This window comes from Hyla sarda, chromosome 6 (assembly GCF_029499605.1).
Source record: "Hyla sarda isolate aHylSar1 chromosome 6, aHylSar1.hap1, whole genome shotgun sequence".
Taxonomy (NCBI): domain Eukaryota; kingdom Metazoa; phylum Chordata; class Amphibia; order Anura; family Hylidae; genus Hyla; species Hyla sarda.
In genome coordinates this window covers 74,495,540-74,519,791 of record NC_079194.1, presented here as the reverse complement: position 1 = coordinate 74,519,791, position 24,252 = coordinate 74,495,540, and the positions used below count along the sequence as shown (strand labels likewise).

The window sequence follows — 24,252 nt, the reverse complement described above, 5'->3', positions numbered from 1 at the left end:
GCTGAGCCTGGTACCGCAGGGAGCTGTGTAGAGAATGCAGCAGCTCCTCCCCTGCAGGCTCAACCATGTGTGAGAGGAAGCAGCATGAGGGAGTCCTGACCCACTGTAACAGGTCCGCAGCCCCATGGGTGAGTGTAGAAAGGTGGGAAAGGGTGTGCTCCCTCATGTGTCCTGCTGTAACCCCCCATATCTACCCTGCTTTACTTCCCCATATGCATCCTGCTGTAACCCATTATATCTGCCCTGTACTCCCCTCATGTCTCCTGCTGTACTCCCCCATATGAGTCCTGCTGTAACTCCCCATATCTGCCCTTCTGTACTCGCCGTAAACATGGATGACATAGTGGCCCCATGATCCTCTATTGCCCGGGGGCCCTTGAGTTGTCAGTCCACCCCTGGATTAGCCCCAGCCTTGCCCACAGAAGCTGCTGTCTCAGCTCACTGTTCCAAGTTGAAATGGCACAGGGGGATGGGGGGGGGGGGGGGGTGGGTTATTGAAATGGCCCCATCACTGATCCCCTCAATGCCATTTAATGCCCCTCTGATTCCTGCCTGCCATTTTAACCCCCCCCCCCTGATCCCTCAGTGTGCCATTTCAATCCTTTTCCTCTGATCCCTCAGTGTGCCATTTCAATCCTCCCCCTCTGATCTCACAATGCCATTTTAATCTTCCCCCTCTGATCCCCTGAACCATTTTAATCCCACCTCTGATCCTCCTCCCCTGCACCATTTCAACCCCCCCCCCCTCTAATCCCCCTGTGCCATTTCAGTCCCGCCTTTGATCCCCCCTGTGCCATTTCAATCACCCCCCCCCCACTCATTATACAGGGTTTATAAACACAGTGATGTCACAGTACAGGGATAATACACAGTGATGTCACAGTACAGGGATAATACACAGTGATGTCACAGTACAGGGATAATACACAGTGATGTCACAATACAGGGATAATACACAGTGATGTCACAGTACAGGGATAGGACACACAGTGATGTCACAGTACAGGGATAATACACACAGTGATGTCACAGTACAGGGATAATACATAGTGATGTCACAGTACAGGGATAGTACACACAGTGATGTCACAGTACAGGGATAATACACAGTGATGTCACAGTACAGGGATAATACACACAGTGATGTTACAGTACAGGGATAATATACACAGGGATGTAACAGTACTGGGATAATACACAGTGATGTCACAGTACAGGAATAATATACACAGTGATGTCACAGTACAGGGATAATACATAGGGATGTCACAGTACAGGGATAATACACAGTGATGTCACAGTACAGGGATAGTACACACAGTGATGTCACAGTACAGGGATAATACACACAGTGATGTCACAGTACAGGGACAATACACACAGTGATGTCACAGTACAGGGATAATATACACAGTGATGTCACAGTACAGGGATAATACACAGTGATGTCACAGTACAGGGATAATACACACAGTGATGTCACAGTACAGGGATACTATACACAGTGATGTCACAGTACAGGGATAATACATAGGGATGTCACAGTACAGGGATAATACACAGTGATGTCACAGTACAGGGATAGTACACACAGTGATGTCACAGTACAGGGATAATACACACAGTGATGTCACAGTACAGGGACAATACACACAGTGATGTCACAGTACAGGGATAATATACACAGTAATGTCACAGTACAGGGATAATACACAGTGATGTCACAGTACAGGGATAATACACACAGTGATGTCACAGTACAGGGATAATACACACAGTGATGTCACAGTACAGGGATAATACACACAGTGATGTCACAGTACAGGGATAATACACACAGTGATGTCACAGTACAGGGATAATACACACAGTGATGTCACAGTACAGGGATAATACACACAGTGATGTCACAGTACAGGGATAATACACAGTGATGTCACAGTACAGGGATAATATACAGTGATGTCACAGTACAGGGATAATATACACAGTGATGTCACAGTACAGGGATAATACATAGGGATGTCACAGTACAGGGATAATACACAGTGATGTCATAGTACAGGGATAATACACACAGTGATGTCACAATACAGGGATAATACACACAGTGATGTCACAGTACAAGGATAATACACACAGTGATGTCACAATACAGGGATAATACACACAGTGATGTCACAATAGAGGGATAATACACACAGTGATGTCACAGTACAGGAATAATACACACAGTGATGTAACAATACAGGGATAATACACACAGTGATGTCACAGTACAGGGATAATACACAGTGATGTAACAGTACAGGGATAATACACACAGTGATGTCACAGTACAGGGATAATACACACAGTGATGTCACAATACAGGGATAATACACACAGTGATGTCACAGTACAGGGATAATACACACAGGAATGTAACAGATCAGGGATAATACACACAGTGATGTCACAGTACAGGGATAATACACACAGTGATGTCACAATACAGGGATAATACACATAGTGATGTCACAGTACAGGGATAATACACAGTGATGTCCCAGTACAGGGATAATACACAGTGATGTCACAGTACAGGGATAATATACACAGTGATGTCACAGTACAGGGATAATACACACAGTGATGTCACAGTACAGGGATAATATACACAGTGATGTCACAGTACAGGGATAATACATACAGTGATGTCACAGTACAGGGATAATACACACAGTGATGTCACAGTACAGGGATAATACACACAGTGATGTCACAGTACAGGGACAATACACACAGTGATGTCCCAGTACAGGGATAATACACAGTGATGTCACAGTACAGGCATAATACACAGTGATGTCACAATACAGGGATAATACTCACAGTGATGTCACAATACAGGGATAATACACACAGTGATGTCACAGTACAGGGATAATACACACAGTGATGTAACAATACAGGAATAATACACATAGTGATGTCACAGTACAGGGATAATACACAGTGATGTCACAGTACAGGGATAATACACAGTGATGTCCCAGTACAGGGATAATACACAGTGATGTCACAGTACAGGCATAATACACAGTGATGTCACAATACAGGGATAATACACACAGTGATGTCACAGTACAGGAATAATACACACAGGGATGTAACAGTACTGGGATAATACACACTGTGATGTCACAATACAGGGATAATGCACACAGTGATGTCACAGTACAGGTTTAATACACACAGTGATGTCACAATACAGGGATAATACACACAGTGATGTCACAGTACAGGGATAATACACAGTGATGTCCCAGTACAGGGATAATACACAGTGATGTCACAGTACAGGCATAATACACAGTGATGTCACAATACAGGGATAATACTCACAGTGATGTCACAATACAGGGATAATACACACAGTGATGTCACAGTACAGGGATAATACACACAGTGATGTAACAATGCAGGGATAATACACATAGTGATGTCACAGTACAGGGATAATACACAGTGATGTCACAGTACAGGTATAATACACAGTGATGTCCCAGTACAGGGATAATACACAGTGATGTCACAGTACAGGCATAATACACAGTGATGTCACAATACAGGGATAATACACACAGTGATGTCACAGTACAGGAATAATACACACAGGGATGTAACAGTACTGGGATAATACACACAGTGATGTCACAATACAGGGATAATGCACACAGTGATGTCACCATACAGGAATTATACACAGTGATGTCAGAGTATTTGTGGCAATTTAGAAAGGAATCTAAAATATTTGTCTGGCAGATTTTTGTCGAGGAGCAGTCATCATAGTGGTCTGAGCCAGATACAGAAGAAAAGGAGAAGTGAACGATCAGGAAGACGTCACTAGTGAGATGATAGATGTAACTGTAATCGCTAAGGGTGCATTCACAGGGTTGCTGAAATTTTAAAACTGTCCGCTGCTGTATCCCAGCCGAACCCGCGCCGCATCCCATTCATTTAAATGAGCCGGCCAGAGTCAGATAGTATCACCGTATAAGTTTTATTGCTGGACTAAAAACCTTGGCAGACCACAGTTTTCAGTCTGGCAACAAAACCAGATCTGACTCTGGCCGGCTCATTTAAATGAATGGGATGCCTGCTGGATCTGGAAAAGGTATCACACAATCGTGGGTAAATGTTGCCTTATGGTCTGCAGATTGCTCATGTACAGCTAGTATCTACCACTATATGGTCAGTGTATGTGGGTATACTGGTCTTTGTATAGTACATTTTATACAGTAACAGTCAGTCGCAACGGTAGTTGTGGTCATGGTGTGGCAATAATATTTGTTTCTCACAGGTAACACACTCAACTAGCAGTGTGTGCCTGTGCACATAATTCATTTTGTCAGAAGGAGCTAACTTTTTTTGTACTGGTATTATTCATAATATTGATCTCATGGTCTCAGTATACAGTTACAGTATAATGGTGATATGTATGGGGATATTTATTTTTTGTATACCGGTATCATTGGTAAAATTGGTTTCAGTATGAAGGATTTGGTAAGTAACACTATGATGGTAGTATGTATAGTGATAATATTCCTCATTGTATACTGGTATTATTGGTAATATTGGTCTCAGTATACAGGATTTGGTCAGTAACAGTATGATGGTAATATGTGTGGTGATAATATTCCTCCTTGCATACTGGTAATATTGGTGATTGTGGTCTTGGTGTGCTGGACAGAATTTGCCATGGGGCCAACAGGACACTAGTTATGCCCTTGATCTTATATCTGCTCTGTTGCCACTTAGTGCTGTGCAACCATCTTACAGCTAATTGGATCCCCATGTAAAGAAAATAAGGGGCCTCGTGTTCGAGTTTCACCTAAGGCCTCACAAAGTCTAGAGCCGCCTCTGAGTGGGAGGAGTGTTAGAAGTAATTAGGGAACATAGCCTGAGTTAGTTTAGAAAAGTTTATTTGGTGACAGGTACTTTTTAACCCCGTAAGGACCAAGGACGTACCGGTACGTCCTTGGTCCTGCTCTTCTGATATAACGCGGGGTTACACAGTAACCCCGCGTTATATCACGGCGGCCCGGCATCATAGTGAAGCCGGGACCTGCCTTTAATAGCGCGCAGCGCCGATCGCGGCGCCGAGCGCTATTAACCCTTTAGCCGCGCGCTCAGAGCTGAGCCGCGCGGCTAAAAGTTAAAGTGAAAGTTCCCGACTAGCTCAGTCGGGCTGTTCGGGATAGCCGCGGCTAATCGCGGCATCCCGAACAGCTGACAGGACAGTGGGAGAGCCCCTACCTGCCTCCTCGCTGTCCGATCGCCGAATGACTGCTCAGTGCCTGAGATCCAGGCCTGAGCAGTCATGCGGCAGAATCGTTGATCACTGGTTTCTTATGAGAAACCAGTGATCAGCATAGAAGATCAGTGTGTGCAGTGTTATAGGTCCCTATGGGACCTATAACACTGCAAAAAAAAAGTGGGAAAAAAAAGTGAATAAAGATCATTTAACTCCTCCCCTATTAAAAGTTTGAATCACCCCCCTTTTCCAATAAAAAAAAAAACACAGTGTAAATAAAAATAAAAATAAACATATGTGGTATCACCGCGTGCGGAAATGTCCGAATTATAAAAATATATCATTAATTAAACCGCTCGGTCAATGGCGTGCGCGCAAAAAAATTCCAAAGTCCAAAATAGTGAATTTTTGGTGATCAATAAGTCCTATCAATGCAAAAATGGTACCGTTAAAAACTTTAGATCACGGCGCAAAAAATGAGCCCTCATACCGCCCCATACACGGAAAAATAAAAAAGTTATAGGGGTCAGAAGATGACAATTTTAAACGTATTAATTTTCCTGCATGTAGTTATGATTTTTTCCAGAAGTCCGACAAAATCAAACCTATATAAGTAGGGTATCATTTTAATCGTATGGACCTACAGAATAAATATCAGGTGTCATTTTTACAGAAAAATTTACTACGTAGAAACGGAAGCCCCCAAAAGTTACAAAACAGCGGGTTTTTTTTCAATTTTGTCGCACAATGATTTTTTTTCCCGTTTCACCGTAGATTTTTGGGCAAAATGACTGACGTCATTACAAAGTAGAATTGGTGGCGCAAAAAATAAGCCATCATATGGATTTTTAGGTGCAAAATTGAAAGAGTTATGATTTTTTAAAGGCAAGGAGCAAAAAACGAAAATGCAAAAACGGAAAAAACCCCGGTCCTTAAGGGGTTAAGTGACAGCATTTTAAGAAAAATTAAGGGTTTGTCGCAACATAAAGTTTGTTGTTTTTTTTAAATCTGGACCCACACTCGCACCGCCGTCGGTGTTACAAAGCTCCACTACCTGCTTTTCGGCACTTCCAGGTTTGAGGACATACCGTTACATGCCCCCTTATCTAATCTGTAACTTTCTCCAACCTCAGCCACATTACGGCTCTGAACTCGGAGGACCTGGACAGTTGGGAGCCAAGATCCATTATGCTGGCGGCACCCTCCCTGACCAGATATTAAAGGAAAACTGTCAGCCTGGTCACCCACACTAAAACAATATAGTGTGGGTGAACAGGAGTGCAACGAGGGGTCACTTACTTAAATACGTCCAGTAGATCTTGCGATATGTCCCTCAGAAGATCCTCTGTTAAATTCAGTGAAACGCGTGCAGAGGCGGGGCTTCACAGCTCAATTTACATATTCATTGTCTGTGACTCCATATCCTAGTCAAGTGGAGTAACAGACAACGAATATGCAAATTTACCTGGCGAAAAATTCACTGAATTTAGCAGGGGATCTTCTGGGGGTACATATCTCAGGACCTACTGGACATATTTAAGTAAGTGAACCCTCATTGGACTCCTGTTCACCCACACTATAACCCAGTGTATTGGGTTTAGTGTGGGTAAACAGGCTGACAGTTTTCCTTTAAAAAATACTTTATGCCTGGACAACCCCTTTAACCAATTGATTATTGTAATCTATAAAATCTCTCCATGACAGGACTGTAGTTAACAGAAATTAGAAGTTGTCATGACATTGTCATCATAGAAGTAAGATTATAAAAAAGAACCAGTTTATATACATAAGAAGTTGTTGACAATTATATACTATCTGAAAACCCTGTACAACTGGAATGTCATCTTTATTAACATTTCTTAAATATAAAAAGTATCTTACTTTGCGCTGGTGCAATATATGAAGAAGTTTGCACTGTTAAAAAATAGAATAACGTTAAAGAAATGAAGGTATACATGAAGTAAATAAACATCTAAGAAACTTTTTAACAGCTACCATTCATTTACTTTAAGGGTACGTTCCCACACGGCATATTTGCTGCGTATTTGCTGCTGCGTATTTTATTTTCCCTTGTTGAAGTCAATGGGTAGGAAAATACGCAGCAGCAAATACACAGCAAAATACGCCACGTGGGAATGCACCCTAAGGCCCCTCCGGTACTAGCTTTTCTTTAGGTTTCCCAGCCACCAGCCACAAGACCCACAAGTTATAAATGGGGTGCCTTTTATGTTAGTAACAAGTGGATTCTGTCATACTAGAAACTGGTGCTGCATAGCTACAAGTTTTAGACCTGTTTGGGGACATATGTAAGAAAATGTAATAAACACAAAAAGAAAAAAAATACAAACCCCACTGAACCATCCAAACTATAATCCTACTGAGCACATGAGAATATATGTATTATATATGAAAGTGCAAAAACCTAATTGTGAACCCATGTTAATACTTTCTTTTAGTGTGAATTTGCAGGATTAAATATTTAAGAAATGTAAAGAATTAGTTTTTTACTGTTCCTATAATTAATCCTGAATGAAAACACAACAAGAAAAAAATACATTGCTTTAAAAATATTTTAAAATGGTAGGGCCACACATCATTAAAAGCTTAGTTATTAAAGGGGTACTTGGCCCCTAGACATCTTATCCCCTATCCTTTGGATAGGGGATAAGATGTCTGATCGGGAGGGCCCGCCGCTGGGGACCCCGCAATCTCCCTGCTGCACCCGGCGTTTGTTTAGAGTGACGGGTGCAGCGCCGGAGGCTCGTGACATCACGTCCAGGCCCCGCTCGTGATGCCACGGCCACACACCCTCAATGTAAATCTATGGGAGGGGGCGTGGCGGATGTCACGCCCCCTCCCATAGATTTACATTGAGGGGGTGTGGCTGTGATGTCACAAGCGGGGCCTGGCCATGACGTCACGAGCCTCTGCCCCGCATCACCAGTCATCTGGTACGGATCGATGTTTGCTCCGTGCACCGGATGTCTGGGGGGCCGCAGCTGAGATCCCCAGCTAGGGAATAAGATGTCTAGCGGTGGAATGCCCCTTTTAAGGCTTTGTTCACATCTGTGTCTGCGCCAGTCCAGGGCCTCCCCCACAGATTGCTTTAAATATCGGGACGAAAAATTGCTGCATGCAGTATATTTCTGTCCAATTAGAAAATCAAAAAAAGATATACAGAAGACGACGGAAACCCAATTGACTCCAATAAAGTTAAGGGTTAATGTTAATGTTGAGATCTGTTGGTGTCTGTCATGGAATGGACCATCTACCTTCATTTACTCCTCCTGAATGGAGTCTGCAACAAAGGCTTCAAATGAAAACTTTGACGCAAATGAGAACCTAGGGGATGAAACCAAGGGCGGACATATTGCCGATGCAGACGGTTGCTGATATTTTAAGACATGGACCAGATTTATTAATGAGTCCAATACAAAAACTGGTATGATTTGCCTATAGCTCAGCTTTCATTTTACCAGGGCTTGTTATGCTATTAAAGCTGAGCTGTGATTGGTTGATATGGGCAGATCATTCCAGTTTTTGTCTCAGATGTATTGTTTAATCTGGGCCATAATTTTTTCATTTATTTATTTGCATTTAAATCTGTAGTGGAAAATCTGCAACTGATTTGGGGGGAATTTTCTGCTGCAGATTTTATAGCAGAAATATAGCAGCTAGTAACAGTACCCACTTATGATCCAACCCTATGGTCCCTATGATTGTTGAATACTATTGTAGGTTGCAGGCACTTCAGGCCTTCTCCCTACAAGACTTGACACAGGATGACGTGATGCAGGGACTTCATATAGTCAATCTGCACCAGGGTGGGGGTGTTGTTAGATTATGGGTAGGCCCAGGCACATTCTTAGTACAGGGACCCTCTGAAGTCTGTGTCTGCCCCTGGTCCAAATACTGGTTGGATTGGTTGCCAGCTTTTAAAGGGGTTATCCAGGAAAAAACGTTTTTTTTATATATATCAACTGGCTCCAGAAAGTTAAACAGATTTGTAAATTACTTCTATTAAAAAATCTTAATCCTTTCAGTACTTATGAGCTTCTGAAGTTGAGTTGTTCTTTTCTGTCCAAGTGCTCTCTGATGACATGTGTCTCAGGAACCGCCCAGTTTAGAAGCAAATCCCCATAGCAAGCCTCTTCTAAACTGGATGGTTTCCGAGACAGGTGTTCATCAACAGCTCAACTTCAGAAGCTCATAAGTACTGAAAGGGTTAAGATTTTTTAATAGAAGTAATTTACAGATCTGTTTAACCTTCTGGAGCCAGTTGATATTTAAAAAAAAGTTTTTTTCCTGGATAACCCCTTTAATTAGTTCTCAAGTTATTACCTGTGTAAGGCCAAGTTTCCACTTTTTTTTTTTTTTTGTGGCAGTTTTTGAGCCATAAGGGATCCATAAGGGAGGAGAAGTAGAAGTCCTTCCTTTATATGTCCTATTCCTTATGAATACACTTCTGGCTTTGGCTCAAAAACTGCAGTGGCAGTATTCCAAAAACTACCAGAAAAAAAACCAAGTGGAAAAAAATTCAAAAAATATTGGCTTTAAAATGTTTCCAAAATAATAGCATATTACAAAACAGTTAGCACTCTGGACAGCCTTCCTCTTGTCCTTTCCTGAGAGTCCTCATCCTAGACCCAACTTATATATGAACATATTGTATTCTTCCACTAGTGCTACCTATAGGGACATGACTACTGGTCATAACTCTGGTTGTTGTATTAGAATAGAATCCTGTCTGTGTAATCCGTCAGTGACAGTAAAATATTGCATTACATTATTGTATTACCATACTTTGTAATGTGTTTTTTTAAAAGCATGACCTGATCTTTTAGCTCTCATTTATTTTCTTTTAAAGGGGTATTCCGCCCCTAGACATTTTATCCCCTATCCAAAGGATAGGGGATAAGATGTCAGATCGCCGCGGTCCCGCTGCTGGGGACCCCCGGGATCCCCGCTGCGGCACCGCGCTATCATTACAGCACAGAGCGAGTTCGCTCTGCATGTAATGATGGGCGGTACAGGGGCCGGAGCATTGTTACGTCACGGCTCCGCCCCTCGTGATGTCAAGGCCCGCCCCTTTCAATACAAGTCTATGGGAGGGGGCGTGGCGGTCGTCACGCCCCCTCCCATAGACTTGCATTAAGGGGACGGGCCGTGATGTCACGAGGGGCGGCGCCATGACGTCACGCGGCTCCGTTCCCTGTATCGCCCGTCATTACGCAACGAGCGAACTCGCTCTGTGCTGTAATGATAGCGCGGTGCCGCAGCGGGGATTCCGGGGGTCCCCAGCAGCGGGACCGCGGCGATCTGACATCTTATCCCCTATCCTTTGGATAGGGGATAAAATGTCTAGGGGCGGAATACCCCTTTAAACCTTGACTGGTTATAGAATAAAGCTTCACTGAAATCTGAAAGCAAATTAAAACTTACATCGCGCTGTCGCAGCAAACGGATCAGTTTGGTCTTGTCCTGTAAATATCCAAATGTAAAGGTTTAGATTACGTAGAAAGACTGTGCAAAGCTGCTCAACCTTTAGTATACGAGTATAACAGTATAAGCTGTCAGGCTCTGTTCACACATGTGATTTACGCTATCATATATAAATATAGTATAGGATTTGCCGGCAGAAATCTAAGGGAGAAAATCTGGGAACTGAACATTCCGAAAACTCAATTTTCCAAAATTTTTGGTAAATTTTGGAGTTTTGTCATAAATGAAAACAAAACGTATCTAACAAAATTTTGTAAAAACTGCATCAACCATTAAAAATGTATTCTCACATAAAATGACATGCCAGGTTTAAAAAAAAAAAAAAAATGTGCATAAGAAGGCCAAAACAGCCTGCGTCATTGACTCATTTACACATAATCAAGTACATGTACATCAAAAAGGGTCCCTTTCCTGTATTGTGATGGTAATGACATGGGCCACAATCTCTCACCAAAAGACAGCTGTGATTGACAAGCCCCATTCAGCCCTTATGGCCATTTAACCACTTAAAAGGGTACTCCGTTGCTCAGCATTTGCAACAAACTGTTCCATCGCCAGGTGCTCCTGATGTCATAGCCCCACCCCCTCACAATGTCACGTCCTGCCCCCTCAATGCAAGTCTATGGGAGGGGGCGTGACAGCCATCATGCCCCCTCCCATAGACTTGCATTGAGGGGGCGGGCTGTGACGTCACGAGGGGACGGGGCTATGACATCACGAGCACCCGGCACCGGCTGCAGCGTTCAGAATAGTTTGTTGCAAATGCTGAGTACCCCTTTAAGGACCAAGCCCATTTTCACCTTAAGGACCAGGCCAATTTTATTTTTGCATTTTCATTTTTTCCTCCTCGCTTGTCCATTGTAATGACATCACTCATTTTACCATAAAATGTATTGCACAACCCAAAAAATACTATTTGTGTAGAGAAATTAAAAAGAAAACCGCAATTTTGCTAATTTTGGAAGGTTTCGTTTTCACACCGTACAATTTAAGGTAGAAATGACATGTGTTCTTTATTCTGTGGGTCAATAAAATTAAAATGATACCCATGATTACATACTTTTCTATAACTGTTGCACTTAAAAAAATCGCAAACTTTTTAACCAAATTAGTACGTTTAAAATCCCTCTATTTTGACGACCTATAACTTTTTCATTTTTCCGTATAAGCGGCGATATGAGGGCAAATTTTTTGCACCGTGATTTGTACTTTTTAATGATTCAACATTTGTTCATCTAAAACTTTTACAAATATGACAAAAAAGCTGCAATTTTGGATTTTATTTTATTTTATTTTTTTACGTTCACACCGTTCACCGTACGGGATCATTAACATTATATTTTAATAGTTCGGACATTTACGCATGCGGCGATACCAAATATGTTTATTAATTGTTTTTTTTACACTTTTTGGGGGTAAAATGGGGAAAAGGGACATTTCACATTTTAAAATTTTTTAAAACTTTTTTTTACACTTTTTATGTCCCCATAAGGGACTATTTATAGGAATCATTTGATTGCTAATACTGTTCAATGCTATGCATAGGGCATAGCACTGATCAATGCTACTGGCTATCTTCTGCTTTGGTCTGCTCGATCTCAGACCAGAGCAGAAGAAGGCGGTGAAGGCAGGTGAGGGGACCTCTGTCCACCATGATTTCTAATCTGATCCCCGCGGCCCTTCTGCTTGCGATCAGATCAGCATAAAATATAGCCGCGCTGCCACAGATGCCATGATCTGTATTGATCACAGCATCTGAGGGGTTAATGGCAGAAATCCGCACGATCGCAGATGTCGGCCATTACCGGCAGGTCCCAGGCTGCTATCAGCAGCCAGGACCTGCCCCACATGACCCAAGCATCGCTGCGATGCACGCGGTCATGTACAGGACATAAATGTACGCCCTGGTGCGCAAGGTACCGCCACACCAGGATGTACATTTACGGGGGTTAAACCTTTAAAGGGCACTCCGGTGGAAAACTTTTTTTTTTTTTTAAATCAACTGGTGTCAGAAAGTTAAACAGATTTGTAAATTAATTCTATTAAAAAAAAATCTTAATCCTTCCAGTACTTATTAGCTGCTAAATACTTTTTGGAACACAGAGCTCTCTGCTGACATCATGAGCACAGTGCTCTCTGCTGACATCTCTGTCCATTTTAGGAACTGTCCAGAGCAGCATATGTTTGCTATGGGGGATTTTCTCCTTCTCTGGACAGTTCTTAGAATGGACAGAGATGTCAGCAGAGAGCACTGTGCTCGTGATGTCAGCAGAGAGCTCTGTGTTCCAAAAAGAAAAGAGTTTCCCCTGTAGTATTCAGCAGCTGATATGTACTGGAAGGATTAAGATTTTTTAATAGAAGTAATTTACAAACCATTTAATAAAAAATAAATAAAAAAAAGTTTTCCACTGGAGTACCCCTTTTCCCATTTTTTCACCCCACAAATAATTTATTTTTGTTTCGCTGCAGGTTATATTATAAAATAAGTGATATCATTGCAAAGTACAATTGGTGATGCAAAAAACAAGCCCTTATATGGGTCTGTAGGTGCAAAATTGAAAGAGTTATGATTTTTAGAAGGGAAGGAGGAAAAAGCAAAAATGCAAAAACGAAAATTAGTCCTTAAGGTGAAAATAGGCTGAGTCCCTAAGGGGTTAAAGGGGTAGTCCAGTGCTGAAAAACTTATATCCTATCCTTAGGATAGGGGATAAATTTCAGATCGGGAGGGGGGGTGTCTGACCGCTGGGGCCCCCCGCGGTCTTCTGTACGGGGCCCTGGCAGCCCGAGGGAAGGGAGTGTATCGACCACCGCATGAAGCAGCATCCGACATGCCCTCTCAATACAATTCTATGGCAGAGCCGGAGATTGCCGAAAGCAGCGCTCCGGCTCTGCCATAGAGTTGTATTGAGGGGGGGTGTCAGTCGCCACTTTGTGCGGTGGTCAACACGCCTCCTTCCCGCGGGCTCTGGGGCCCCGTACAGGAGATCACGGGGGGCCCAGCGCTTGGACCCCCCTGCGATCTATAACTTATCCCACTTATCCCCTATCCTTATTTTTCACCAGACTACTCCTTTAACAGAGGGGCCTACCCAAACTATATGGAAGCAGCAACTATGAACAGAGTGGCCTACCCAAACTATATAGGGGGCTCCATATAGTTTGGGTAGGCCCCTCTGTTAATAGTTTTCCCCATAGTTCCCCTTTTAGAGAGGCCTCCAACTATATGGGGGGAAAACTATTAGCAAAGAGGGGCTTACAACAACCATATGGGCCGGGGCACAACTTCCACTATATATTTGTTGTACGCCCCTTATTGCTGCTAATTGTTGCCCCCATATAGTTTATGCCTGAATGCCTCCTCTTCATATCTTTTGCCCAGGCAGCACGCCCCAGCTCAGCTGCCTGCCACCTGCATTATATAGTTCTGCGACTGCTTGCCTCCGCCCCCCCCCCCCCCCCAGCCCAAATTATCATTATATATATTTTTTATATACATTTATGGTGCCGGCGCCGCTCTAGTGCTTATTTCACACCGCTGCCAGGAGGCATTCAGGCATAAACTATATGGGGGCAGCAATTTGCAGCAAAAAGGGGCCTACAACAACTATACAGTGGAAGTTGTGCCCCAGCCCATATAGTTGTTATAGGACCCTGTTTGCTAATAGTTTTCCCCCCATATAGTTTATGCCTGAATGTCTCTTGCGTGCTGTTGGAAAATAAGCACTAGAGCAGCGCCAGCACCATCAATGTATATAAAAAATATATATAATGATCATTTGGGGCTGGGGGGGCCCGGAAGCGAGCAGTCGCAGAACTATATAACGCAGGTGGCAGGCAGCTGACCTGGGGCCTGCTGCCTGGGCAAAAGATATGAAGAGGAGGCATTCAGGCATAAACTATATGGGGGCAACAATTAGCAGCAAAAAGGGGCGTACAACAATATAGTTGTTGTACACCCGTTTTTGCTGCTAATTGTTGCCCCATATAGTTTATGCTGCCTGAATGCCTCCAAGTCCTCATCAAATCTTTTCCCCAGGCAGCAGGCCCCAGCTCAGCTGCCTGCCACCTGCATTATATAGTTCTGCGATTGCTCGCCTCCGGGCCCCCCCAGCCCCAAATGATCATTATATATATTATATTTTATATACACTTATGGTGCCGGCGCTACTCTAGTGCTAAATTCGAACTACCAACACTCACCTTAGCCAGCGGAGCGGAGCTGCGGCGCACCTGACTTTCTCAGTCGGCAGGCAGCAGAGATACTCTCCTGTGCTCAGCCTCCGCCACAGCGCTACTGTGAGGCTGAGGCTGTATCTATGCTCAGCGGCTGCGTGGGAGTAAGTATAACCTCCCACCGGCCACTGCAAATTTAAAGAGACAGGCCGGCCCCGGAGGTATCCCTGCTGCATGGAAGCAGCATTGTCGCGGCAGCGCCAGCGTGACCATGATTACTGTAAGTTATCAGTCAGGAGTGGTGGCAGGCCCACTCACTGACTTGACTGACCAACAACCAAAAAAAAAAAAAAAAGGTCCAGGGACAGCCGGGCCCCCTAAAGCTCTGGGCCCCATACAAGTGTATGGCTTGTACCCCCCTGATGGCGGCCCTGACTGAGGCTCTATAACATGCTCCTGGCTCATACATCAGGATGATTAACAAACTAGGAGTCTGCAATGAGCCCTGCCTGTCCTGCCCTCATTTCCTGTACAGTGGTCCCTCAACATATGATATTAATTGGTTCCAGGAGAACCATCATATGTTGAAACCATCATATGTCGAGTACATATGTCTATGTAAAAATGGTAATTGGTTCTGGGGCCTCGGAACCATTGTATGTTGAATACATATCTCTATGGGAAACTGCTAATTGGTTCTGGGATGACAATTGTTTGTGGAGTGTATGGGGAGTGTTTAACAAACCAGGGTGCCTCCAGCTGTTGCACAACTAAAACTCCCAGCATGCATGTACAGCCATTGACTGTCTGGGCATGCTGGGAGTTATAGTTTTGCAACAGCTGGAGGCACACTGATAGGGAAAGATTGATGTATGGGGTGTATAGTGTGTCTATGTATTGTATGTGATGTGTGACATCGCATACAGTACTGTACAGTTATTTAAATACCTTCAGGGGGGACAGAATGTCCTCCATTACGATCCTGCCGACTACAGCTCTATAGGAAAGGAAGGGGAGGGCAGCCAGCAGCTCATTGGATGCCTGCAGCAAGATGCTGCATGTTATTGGCTATGGCTGCACTGGGGGGGCGGGGCTTACACAGAGCTCACAGTGGAAGCCTGTATGAGTTAGCAGGACAGCATGTGAGTAACAGGAGGCAGAACGGGGCACATTAAACAACTATCTGTCAGTTGCTGAAGTTGTCAGATAGCTGTTTGTATGATGGCCCCTACACACAGCAGCATCATATGTCGAGGCTGCCTTCAACATACGATGGGCTCTGAGAGGCCATCATATGTTGAAATGATCATATGTCGAGGCCATCATAAGTCGAAGGGTCACTGTATTTGGACTCCTCATAGAGACACACAGACAATAGCTTCAGGGACAGCAATTTTTCACCCAAAAATATACAACATTTTTTAACCAATGTATAATACAAATATACATATAATGGTATTATCTACATTATATAAAAAGTTTTTGTTGACCACAGGTACACTTTAAGGAAATGACTAAATGTCCCTGAGGCAGACTTTTAGTTAATTTCTTAACATCATGTACCAAGAAAATAAATTATCAAAAAATGTTGCCTTTATGCAAAATTGTGAAAAATGCTTTTTTTCCAAAACAATTTTATAAACTGGATCGTAAAAATGTAAAATACATAAATATATATCTATCTAACTGTCTATCTATATATTTCCATACTTATCTTAAGCTGTACAATAAAATTATGCTCTTCATTCATATTATTTTTAAAAAGGGAGGGAAACAATCATTTTATGCATTTCCTAATACTAAAATCTTCATGTGAATGAAAGCCTGCCATATATTTAAATTAAAAAAAACTAGACCTCAAAAAGCTATGAAGCCTATGGCTGTCAGGATGCGAGGAGGCAAAAACAAAAAAGTTGTCTTGGTTCCTAAGGCAAAAAAAGACTTGGTCCTTAAAGGGAAGGGGTCATCTTTTTCATGCTGCCCAAACTATGAGTTTATCAGGGCGGTCCTGATGTCTTTTCTCCACCCCACCAGCCTTGGTTTATAAATTTCTGCCTGTTTGGGCATAGGCCGGTTGGGCCAGCAGAAGCCATCTGGAACCCATCCGAATGACCTGTTCAGGAGCTTGAAAGCGATGACAGGTTAAGGAATGGTCCAGATACAGTAAAATCTCCCTCAGTGGACACCTCCCAATAGCAGACAGTTTTTAATTCCCCAGCAGAGTCCCATAAGACTTAATGTATTTTCACCCTCCGAATAGAGGTAATTTCCAATAGCGGATGCAGACACACCCAATAGGGTGTAATCGGGGACAAAACACTCCCAATAGGGGACAACCAGGCTTATGTGCCAGCGCTACCTTGTAGACAGGACAGCCATCAGGGGGTACAGCCAATACCCCGGTAAGGGGCCCAGGCCACTGCTGCAATGCTGTTTAAACAGTGGTTTCCTGCTTTTGTATGTCCGCCAACCACATTATTCACCCCCCTCTTCCCTGGTCCCTGTGCCACTTTATACCCCTTGCGCCAAATCATCCCCCATTTATTACCCCGTGTCACATCATTTCCTCTTGATCCACCCCTGTGCTATTTCATTCCCCCTTTATTACCCTCAGGAAATTCATCACCCCCTCTTTTCCACCACCACCCCCCATGCGATTTCATTCCCCCTTTATCCCCTGTGCCATTTTATAATGAATTTTCACAGGGGTGATGAATTTACACAGGGGGTAATAAAGGGTATAAGTGGGGAGGAAATTATATGGAGGAGGAATAAGGGGAGATTCAATGATGCTGGGAGATTCTACTGTAACATTGCTTCTTATTGTGTTTTATAGGTGATTACAGGACAGTATTCCGTAATTTAGGAACATTTTTTAGCCTTTTTTTTCCAATAGGGGACATCTCTCAATAGTGGACACTTTTTTATTCCCCATGAGTGTCCGCTATTGGGAGATTCTACTGCATCATGTTATTTACAAATTTTTTTCTGCTGATAAATTAAAGAAATGTTCTTACCTTCCACAAGTTTATCAGCAATTAATGTTTCTTCTTCCTTCTCTTTTTCCTCTGGCTTTGTAACAACCATTGATGTTAAAGGAGTTACAAACTTAAACTTCAAGGACAGATCAAGAGCTTGCGCTGTTAGATTGGCCTTTTCTGCTGAATCTGCATAAAGCCTTAAATTTGGAAAACCAACATGTGGAAATATGTTATTATGTTACTTACCATATACCATACTATAGTATGCATGCTATTACATAGTATAAAAAAAACACTATGGGGGAGATTTATTAAAACCTGAGGAAGAGTGGTGCAGTTTGCTATAACAACCAATTAGATTGCTTCTTTCATTTTTCAAAAGTCTTTGCCACATTTTTATTGTACACTACTGATTTCTTTAGGAATCTGAAAAAAATAAGGTAACAGTCCTCAAGTGATCTAGTGAGAGGGAGGGACTGGGGGGGAGAGGAGGTGGGAGAGAGGAAATAGGAAGAGGAAGGAATCAGATAATAGAGGTGAAGAAAAAAGAGAGATTAGGCCATAGAGTAAAAATACATGAATTTAATGAAGAAATTAGATAAAATACAAAAAGGGTAGATGTGAGCTAGAGGGGGTACTCCTGAAGAAAGGAATAGTCTCCTGAAACACGTCTAGCCCTAGTGTTTTACCTGAATCCCCAGGATTATACTATAGATCGCCAACTGCCCTTTAGAGCCTGATACGGACTATCTATCAACACAGAGACTGACATCACTGGCCAGCATTCAAACTTAGCGCTTTTTTTTTCTCCTGAGCGCGCTCAGCACCACTCTGCCTCACACAGGATCGGAGCCGGACCAACGAGGACGCCGAACCCACTCACCACTGCGAACACGCTCCTGCTCCTGTGCGCTCGCTGGGTGAGACTGGAAGTGGAAGTGCTGGCAGCAGTGCAAGCAAAAAAGACGTCGCACCAGATTGCTGCTCAGCTTCACAGGACCCTATGGACAAAACTGCATAACAGGAACCTGCAGAATATCTTTTTACCTACAGGACTGTACATATTGATACACCATATTGCTGTGCCTTTCTTTTACAGGATACATACCTTCTGCACTTATTTATCGTACATGTAACATACGTTTTGGAACAGTATTTCTGAACTTTGATCTATAGGACATTATATGCACCATCTGGGGATTCAGAACTTACATTTTATTTTTATTTTTGACATATTTTTTGCACATTTAATTTATTTATTTATTTATTTTATTTATATTGAATTTATCCTATTTATTGTATCTTATTTTTCATTTTTGGAGGGGAATCGCAAGGGCCCTGCGTTACCCCCCTCCAGCTCAAATCTACCCTTTTTGTATTTTATCTACCGGTAATTTCTTCATTAAATTCATATATTTTTTACTCTATGGTCTAATCTCTCTTTTTTGTTCACCTCTATTATCTGATTAATTCCTCTTCCTATTTCCCCTCTCCCCCCTTCTCACTAGATCACTTGAGGACTGTTACCTTATTTTTTCACACTTCATGTTTTTGGCCAAACACCTTGGGTATTAGGTGCTATACAGTTAACCTTGGTTATGTAATTTTCTACCTAGTCGAGCGGCACAATCCCCCTGTTACACTTCTTTAGGAATCTACCGTAGTAGGTCTCATTTGGGTATTCATTTTTTTTTTTTTTTTTTTTTTTTTAAGAAGACTTTGGGAGTACTAGATATTCAGAAATGCTAGATAGCTGTCAATCTGTTCAAAGTCAAAGCTTTTTGCAGTTATTCTTTGGTGAACAGCTTTTCTTCAGTGAGTTTGCCCTTGATGCTATTTTGCCAGTAAAGCCTCATATGACTACTATTGGCCCCACTCTCTGGATCTGCAAAATGACTTCCTCTTTTATTGTATTTCCACTCTAGCATAACTTTTCAAATAAAATAACTTTTTAAATGCAATGAATTGCTAGATTTGAAAAATAAGAAGTGCACTTCTAGATCAATACACGTACCTTTTCTCCAACAGCTGCTGTATAGTCAGATATGCCCAGAGTCTTTCTGTAAAGTCGCCAAAGATGTATTCCTGCTTTTTGCTCACATCACCCTCACTTTGAAGTGGAATATTTTCTGTGTATTTTATGGGTTTATCAGCCTATTCAAAATATGACAATGCACATGTACAAAATGGATTTTTCATCACAGTTAATAGGAAACGAAGGTTGGCATGTTATCCTAAATATTCAGAAATAACTAGGTATGATCATGGAAGGGGGAGGGGAGTGGCGGGGCACCTCCGACTGCTTGGACATTCCAGCAATCTCTAGAACAAAACTCCTGAAGCTCACCTCTGAATTGAGTGGTGATTGAGTATGCGCATTTCTGCGCAATTTGCTAAAGATAGTCAACTTGCTTACCTTCAGCACTCCATATTTTAATACAGAGGCTTCACGAGTGCCATTTTTGAGATCACAGGAGTCCCAGCACTCTTACCCCCTGAGATCATACACTTAACCTCTATCCTAATGTTGGGGATGAGTATTTATGGTCCTAATGACGTCAGAGCCTACACGGGAGCGTTGCCTGTGCCTCCTTTTCACACAGCAGTGCTGTAGCAATAAGGATTCAAGGAACCAGAACTTTTAATCTACTGGACCAATATATGTAAGTGACCCCTTGTTTTATTGCTGTTCACTGGCAGTATATCCCAGTGTATTGGGTTAAGTGCAGGTGAACAGCCTGTACATTTCCCTTTAACCCCTTAAGGACCAATCCCATTTTCACCTTAAGGACCAGAGCATTTTTTGCACATCTGACCACTGTCACTTTAAGCATTAATAACTCTGGGATGCTTTTACTTATGAATTTGATTCCGAGATAGTTTTTTCGTGACATAGTGGTAAATTTTCGTTGATACTTGCATCATTTCTTGGTGAAAAATTCCAAAATTTCATGAAAAATTTGAAAATGTTGCATTTTTCTAATTTTGAAGCTCTCTGCTTGTCAGAAAAAAAAAACCATACCAAATAAATGATATATTGATTCACATATACAGGGTGGGCCATTTATATGGATACACCTTAATAAAATGGGAATGGTTGGTGATATTAACTTCCTGTTTGTGGCACATTAGTATATGTGAGGGGAGAAACTTTTCAAGATGGGTGGTGACCATGGCAGCCATTTTGAAGTAGGCCATTTTTTAGTTTTTTCAATAGGAAGAGGGTCATGTGACACATCAAACTTATTGGGAATTTCACAACAAAAACAATGATGTGCTTGGTTTTAATATAACTTTATTCTTTCATGAGTTATTTACAAGTTTCTGACCACTTATAAAATGTGTTCAATGTGCTGCCCATTGTGTTGGATTGTCAATGCAACCCTCTTCTCCCACTCTTCACACACTGATAGCAACACCGCAGGAGAAATGCTAGCACAGGCTTCCAGTATCCGTAGTTCCAGGTGCTGCACATCTCGTATCTTCACAGCATAGACAATTGCCTTCAGATGACCCCAAAGATAAAAGTCTAAGGGGGTCAGATCAGGAGACCTTGGGGGCCATTCAACTGGCCTACGACGACCAATCCACTTTCCAGGAAATTGTTCATCTAGGAATGCTCAGACCTGGCACGTTCCCTGAGTTTTTCCAGCAAGATGGTGCAGTACCACATTATGGGTGTCAGGTCCAAGCATTCCTAGATGAACACCTCGTCATGGTTCCCATTCCATATGATGAATATATCATCTATATACCTCCTATATGTTACACAGTGGGGGAACAGGAGGAACAGTGGATTGGAGTAGATGTACAGATGTTCAAAAGGATTCGCAAAGCTAGGCGCCAAATGCGTCCCGATGGTGGTTCCGCGATGCTGGATGTACATCTGGCCAATAAAGGAGAACTCCAGAATATAAAAATTGTCCCCCATACTGCCGGCAGTAAAAAAAATGAAGATTTACATACCTTCCTCCGCTCCCCCGGGGCCTCCGGTAACCAGCTCCAGTCTCCGCCATGATCCTCTTCCTGGTTGCCGGTGGTCGGAGAGTCAAACTGCGCTCAGCCAATCACCAGCCGCAGTGAAGTCCCGACTCGGCCGGCGATAGGCTGTGCGGCAGTGTGAGAACGCTTCAGGACACAAAATCCTTCACTACACCGGAACCTGCTGCCGAAAACGTCACACTGCTGCTCAGCCTATCGCCGGCCGAGCCGGGACTTCACTGCGGCCGGTGATTGGCTGAGTGCAGTATAACTCTCCGACCACCGGCAAATAGGAAGAGGATCGCTGCGGAGACCGGAAACGGTTACCGGAGGCCCCGGGGGAGCGGAGGAAGGTATACACATCTTTATTTTTTTACTGCCGGCAGTATGGGGGACAATTTTTATATTCTGGAGTTCTCCTTTAAATTTGAAGTAGTTATGTTTAAGTATGATATGTATCCCATCAAGTATGAAGTTACACTGGGCGGGTTACATCCATGGTTAAAAAACAGTAGTTATCCTCCCAGGGTATTTGGAGAATGGAATTGATGAAATCTGGTGTGTCTTTGGTATATGAAGGTAATTGGCGTACGTATTTATGCAGAAGAATGTCAATGTACTGGGATAGGATGGAGGTGATTGAATTAATTCCAGGATGATGGGCCTTCCTGGAGGATTCTTGGTGTTTTTAGATACTTTTGATAGATAGTAAAATAGAGGTGTGTCGGGTTCTGTCACAAATATGTATTTGAATTTCCTGGTTCTTTTCCAGCAGAGTATGGGGATCAGTTTGGTATTTTTTGGGGGGGTTGTAGGATAAAGCGTCATAGAATGTAGTGTCGGAGAGTAGCCTCAGTGCTTCCATAATGTAGTCTGCTCAGTCCAGGATCACGATCTCCCCCCCACCTCCCTTTATCAGCTGACTTAATGACGAGTTGTGTGTCATTGGCAAGATCTTTAATGGCTTTTTTCTGCAAAGTTGATTTGAGTTTTTAGTGTAAGTACTTTTCTGTGTACACAAAGTTTCAAAATCTTGGGAAACTCCTGCTGAAAATGTTTCTAGTAAGCCCCCTTGGTGGTGTGTGGGGTAATAAGTAGATTTAGATTTGAGTCCTGTTTCAATTGGTGGTGGATATAAAGTTATCTGATTTTCTCCATTATTTTTGTGAGAGGTTGTAGTATTATGGGTGATTGTAAATTGAAGTGGCGTTTTAGTGTGAGCTTCCAGACATATGCATTTAGATCCAGGAACAAGTTGAATCTGTTGGATCTGCTGGTAGGGCAGAAGGAGAGCTACTTCTCCAAAACACTCTGTTTGATGGGGGACAGGGTTTTTGGAGAGGTTGGTGTTTCCTGACTTGCCACCCGCCCAGCGTTACGCTTGCCACCCGCCCAGCGTAACTTCATACTTGAAGGGATACATTTCATACTTAAACATAACTACTTCGCATATAATGGCCAGATGTACATCTAGCAACGCGTTACCGCCATCAGAACGTGTTTCGTGCCTAGAAAATCTTTTTATGGGTCTTTATGAACATCTATACATCTGCTACAATCCACTGTTCCACCATTGTGTAACATATAGGAGGTATATAGATGATATATTCATAATATGGAATGGGAATCGTAACAACCTAAAGAGTTTTGTGGACACCATCAACCAAAATACCTGGGAACTAGAATTCACACACAATACCGCTGATAATAACGCAGAATTCCTAGATCTTTTAGTATTCCATAACTCTTACCATGAAATCAATACCAGAAAATTCTTTAAAACCGTAGACAGCAATAGCTACCTAGACTTTGAAAGCTCACACTATAACAAATGGTTAATTAACGTTCCATTCGGTCAATTCAAAAGGATACGTAGAAATTGCATGCAACAGGAGGATTTCCAGAACCAGAGCCAAATTCTGAAAAACAGATTTTTGGCTAAGGGATACCCAAAACCACTCATTCAAAGCAGCTTTCAAAAGCCAACAATCTGGATCAAAAAAGCTATCTACTACCTAAACCTGCTACAACTGACCCTGTGAAAGAACCTCCATATTACACTGCTGACAATAAAGCTATCAGAGCCATCATCCAAAAACAATGGCAAACCCTCCGTCTGGATCCATTCTTGAAGGATATCCTTCATACTAAACCTCAAATCACTCTCAGAAAGGGTCGCTCCCTAAAAAATCATCTAGTCCCCAGCAGACTTAAACCTCTAACAACCACCAGTACAAAAACCTTCCTTCCAGTGATTGGAAGTTTCAAATGCAGCAGTATACAATGCAAATGCTGTTTATCCATCTCTCATGGTTG

The 24,252-nt window shown here is 42.6% G+C and overlaps 1 protein-coding gene across 6 annotated transcripts in view; it reads right to left on the bottom strand.

Annotated features, from left to right (window-relative positions):
- LOC130275779 (inter-alpha-trypsin inhibitor heavy chain H3-like) overlaps positions 1 to 24,252 on the bottom strand; it is a 136,538-nt gene that overhangs the window by 34,690 nt on the left and 77,596 nt on the right. For all 6 annotated transcript variants that reach the window (XM_056524168.1, XM_056524170.1, XM_056524169.1 and 3 more), the window contains 4 exons: positions 19,970 to 20,109; positions 17,992 to 18,152; positions 10,742 to 10,780; positions 7,181 to 7,213 (listed from right to left, as the gene is read on the bottom strand). In XM_056524168.1, the coding sequence (XP_056380143.1) occupies positions 7,181 to 7,213; positions 10,742 to 10,780; positions 17,992 to 18,152; positions 19,970 to 20,109 (373 nt within the window). The remainder of the gene's footprint in view (positions 1 to 7,180; positions 7,214 to 10,741; positions 10,781 to 17,991; positions 18,153 to 19,969; positions 20,110 to 24,252) is intronic.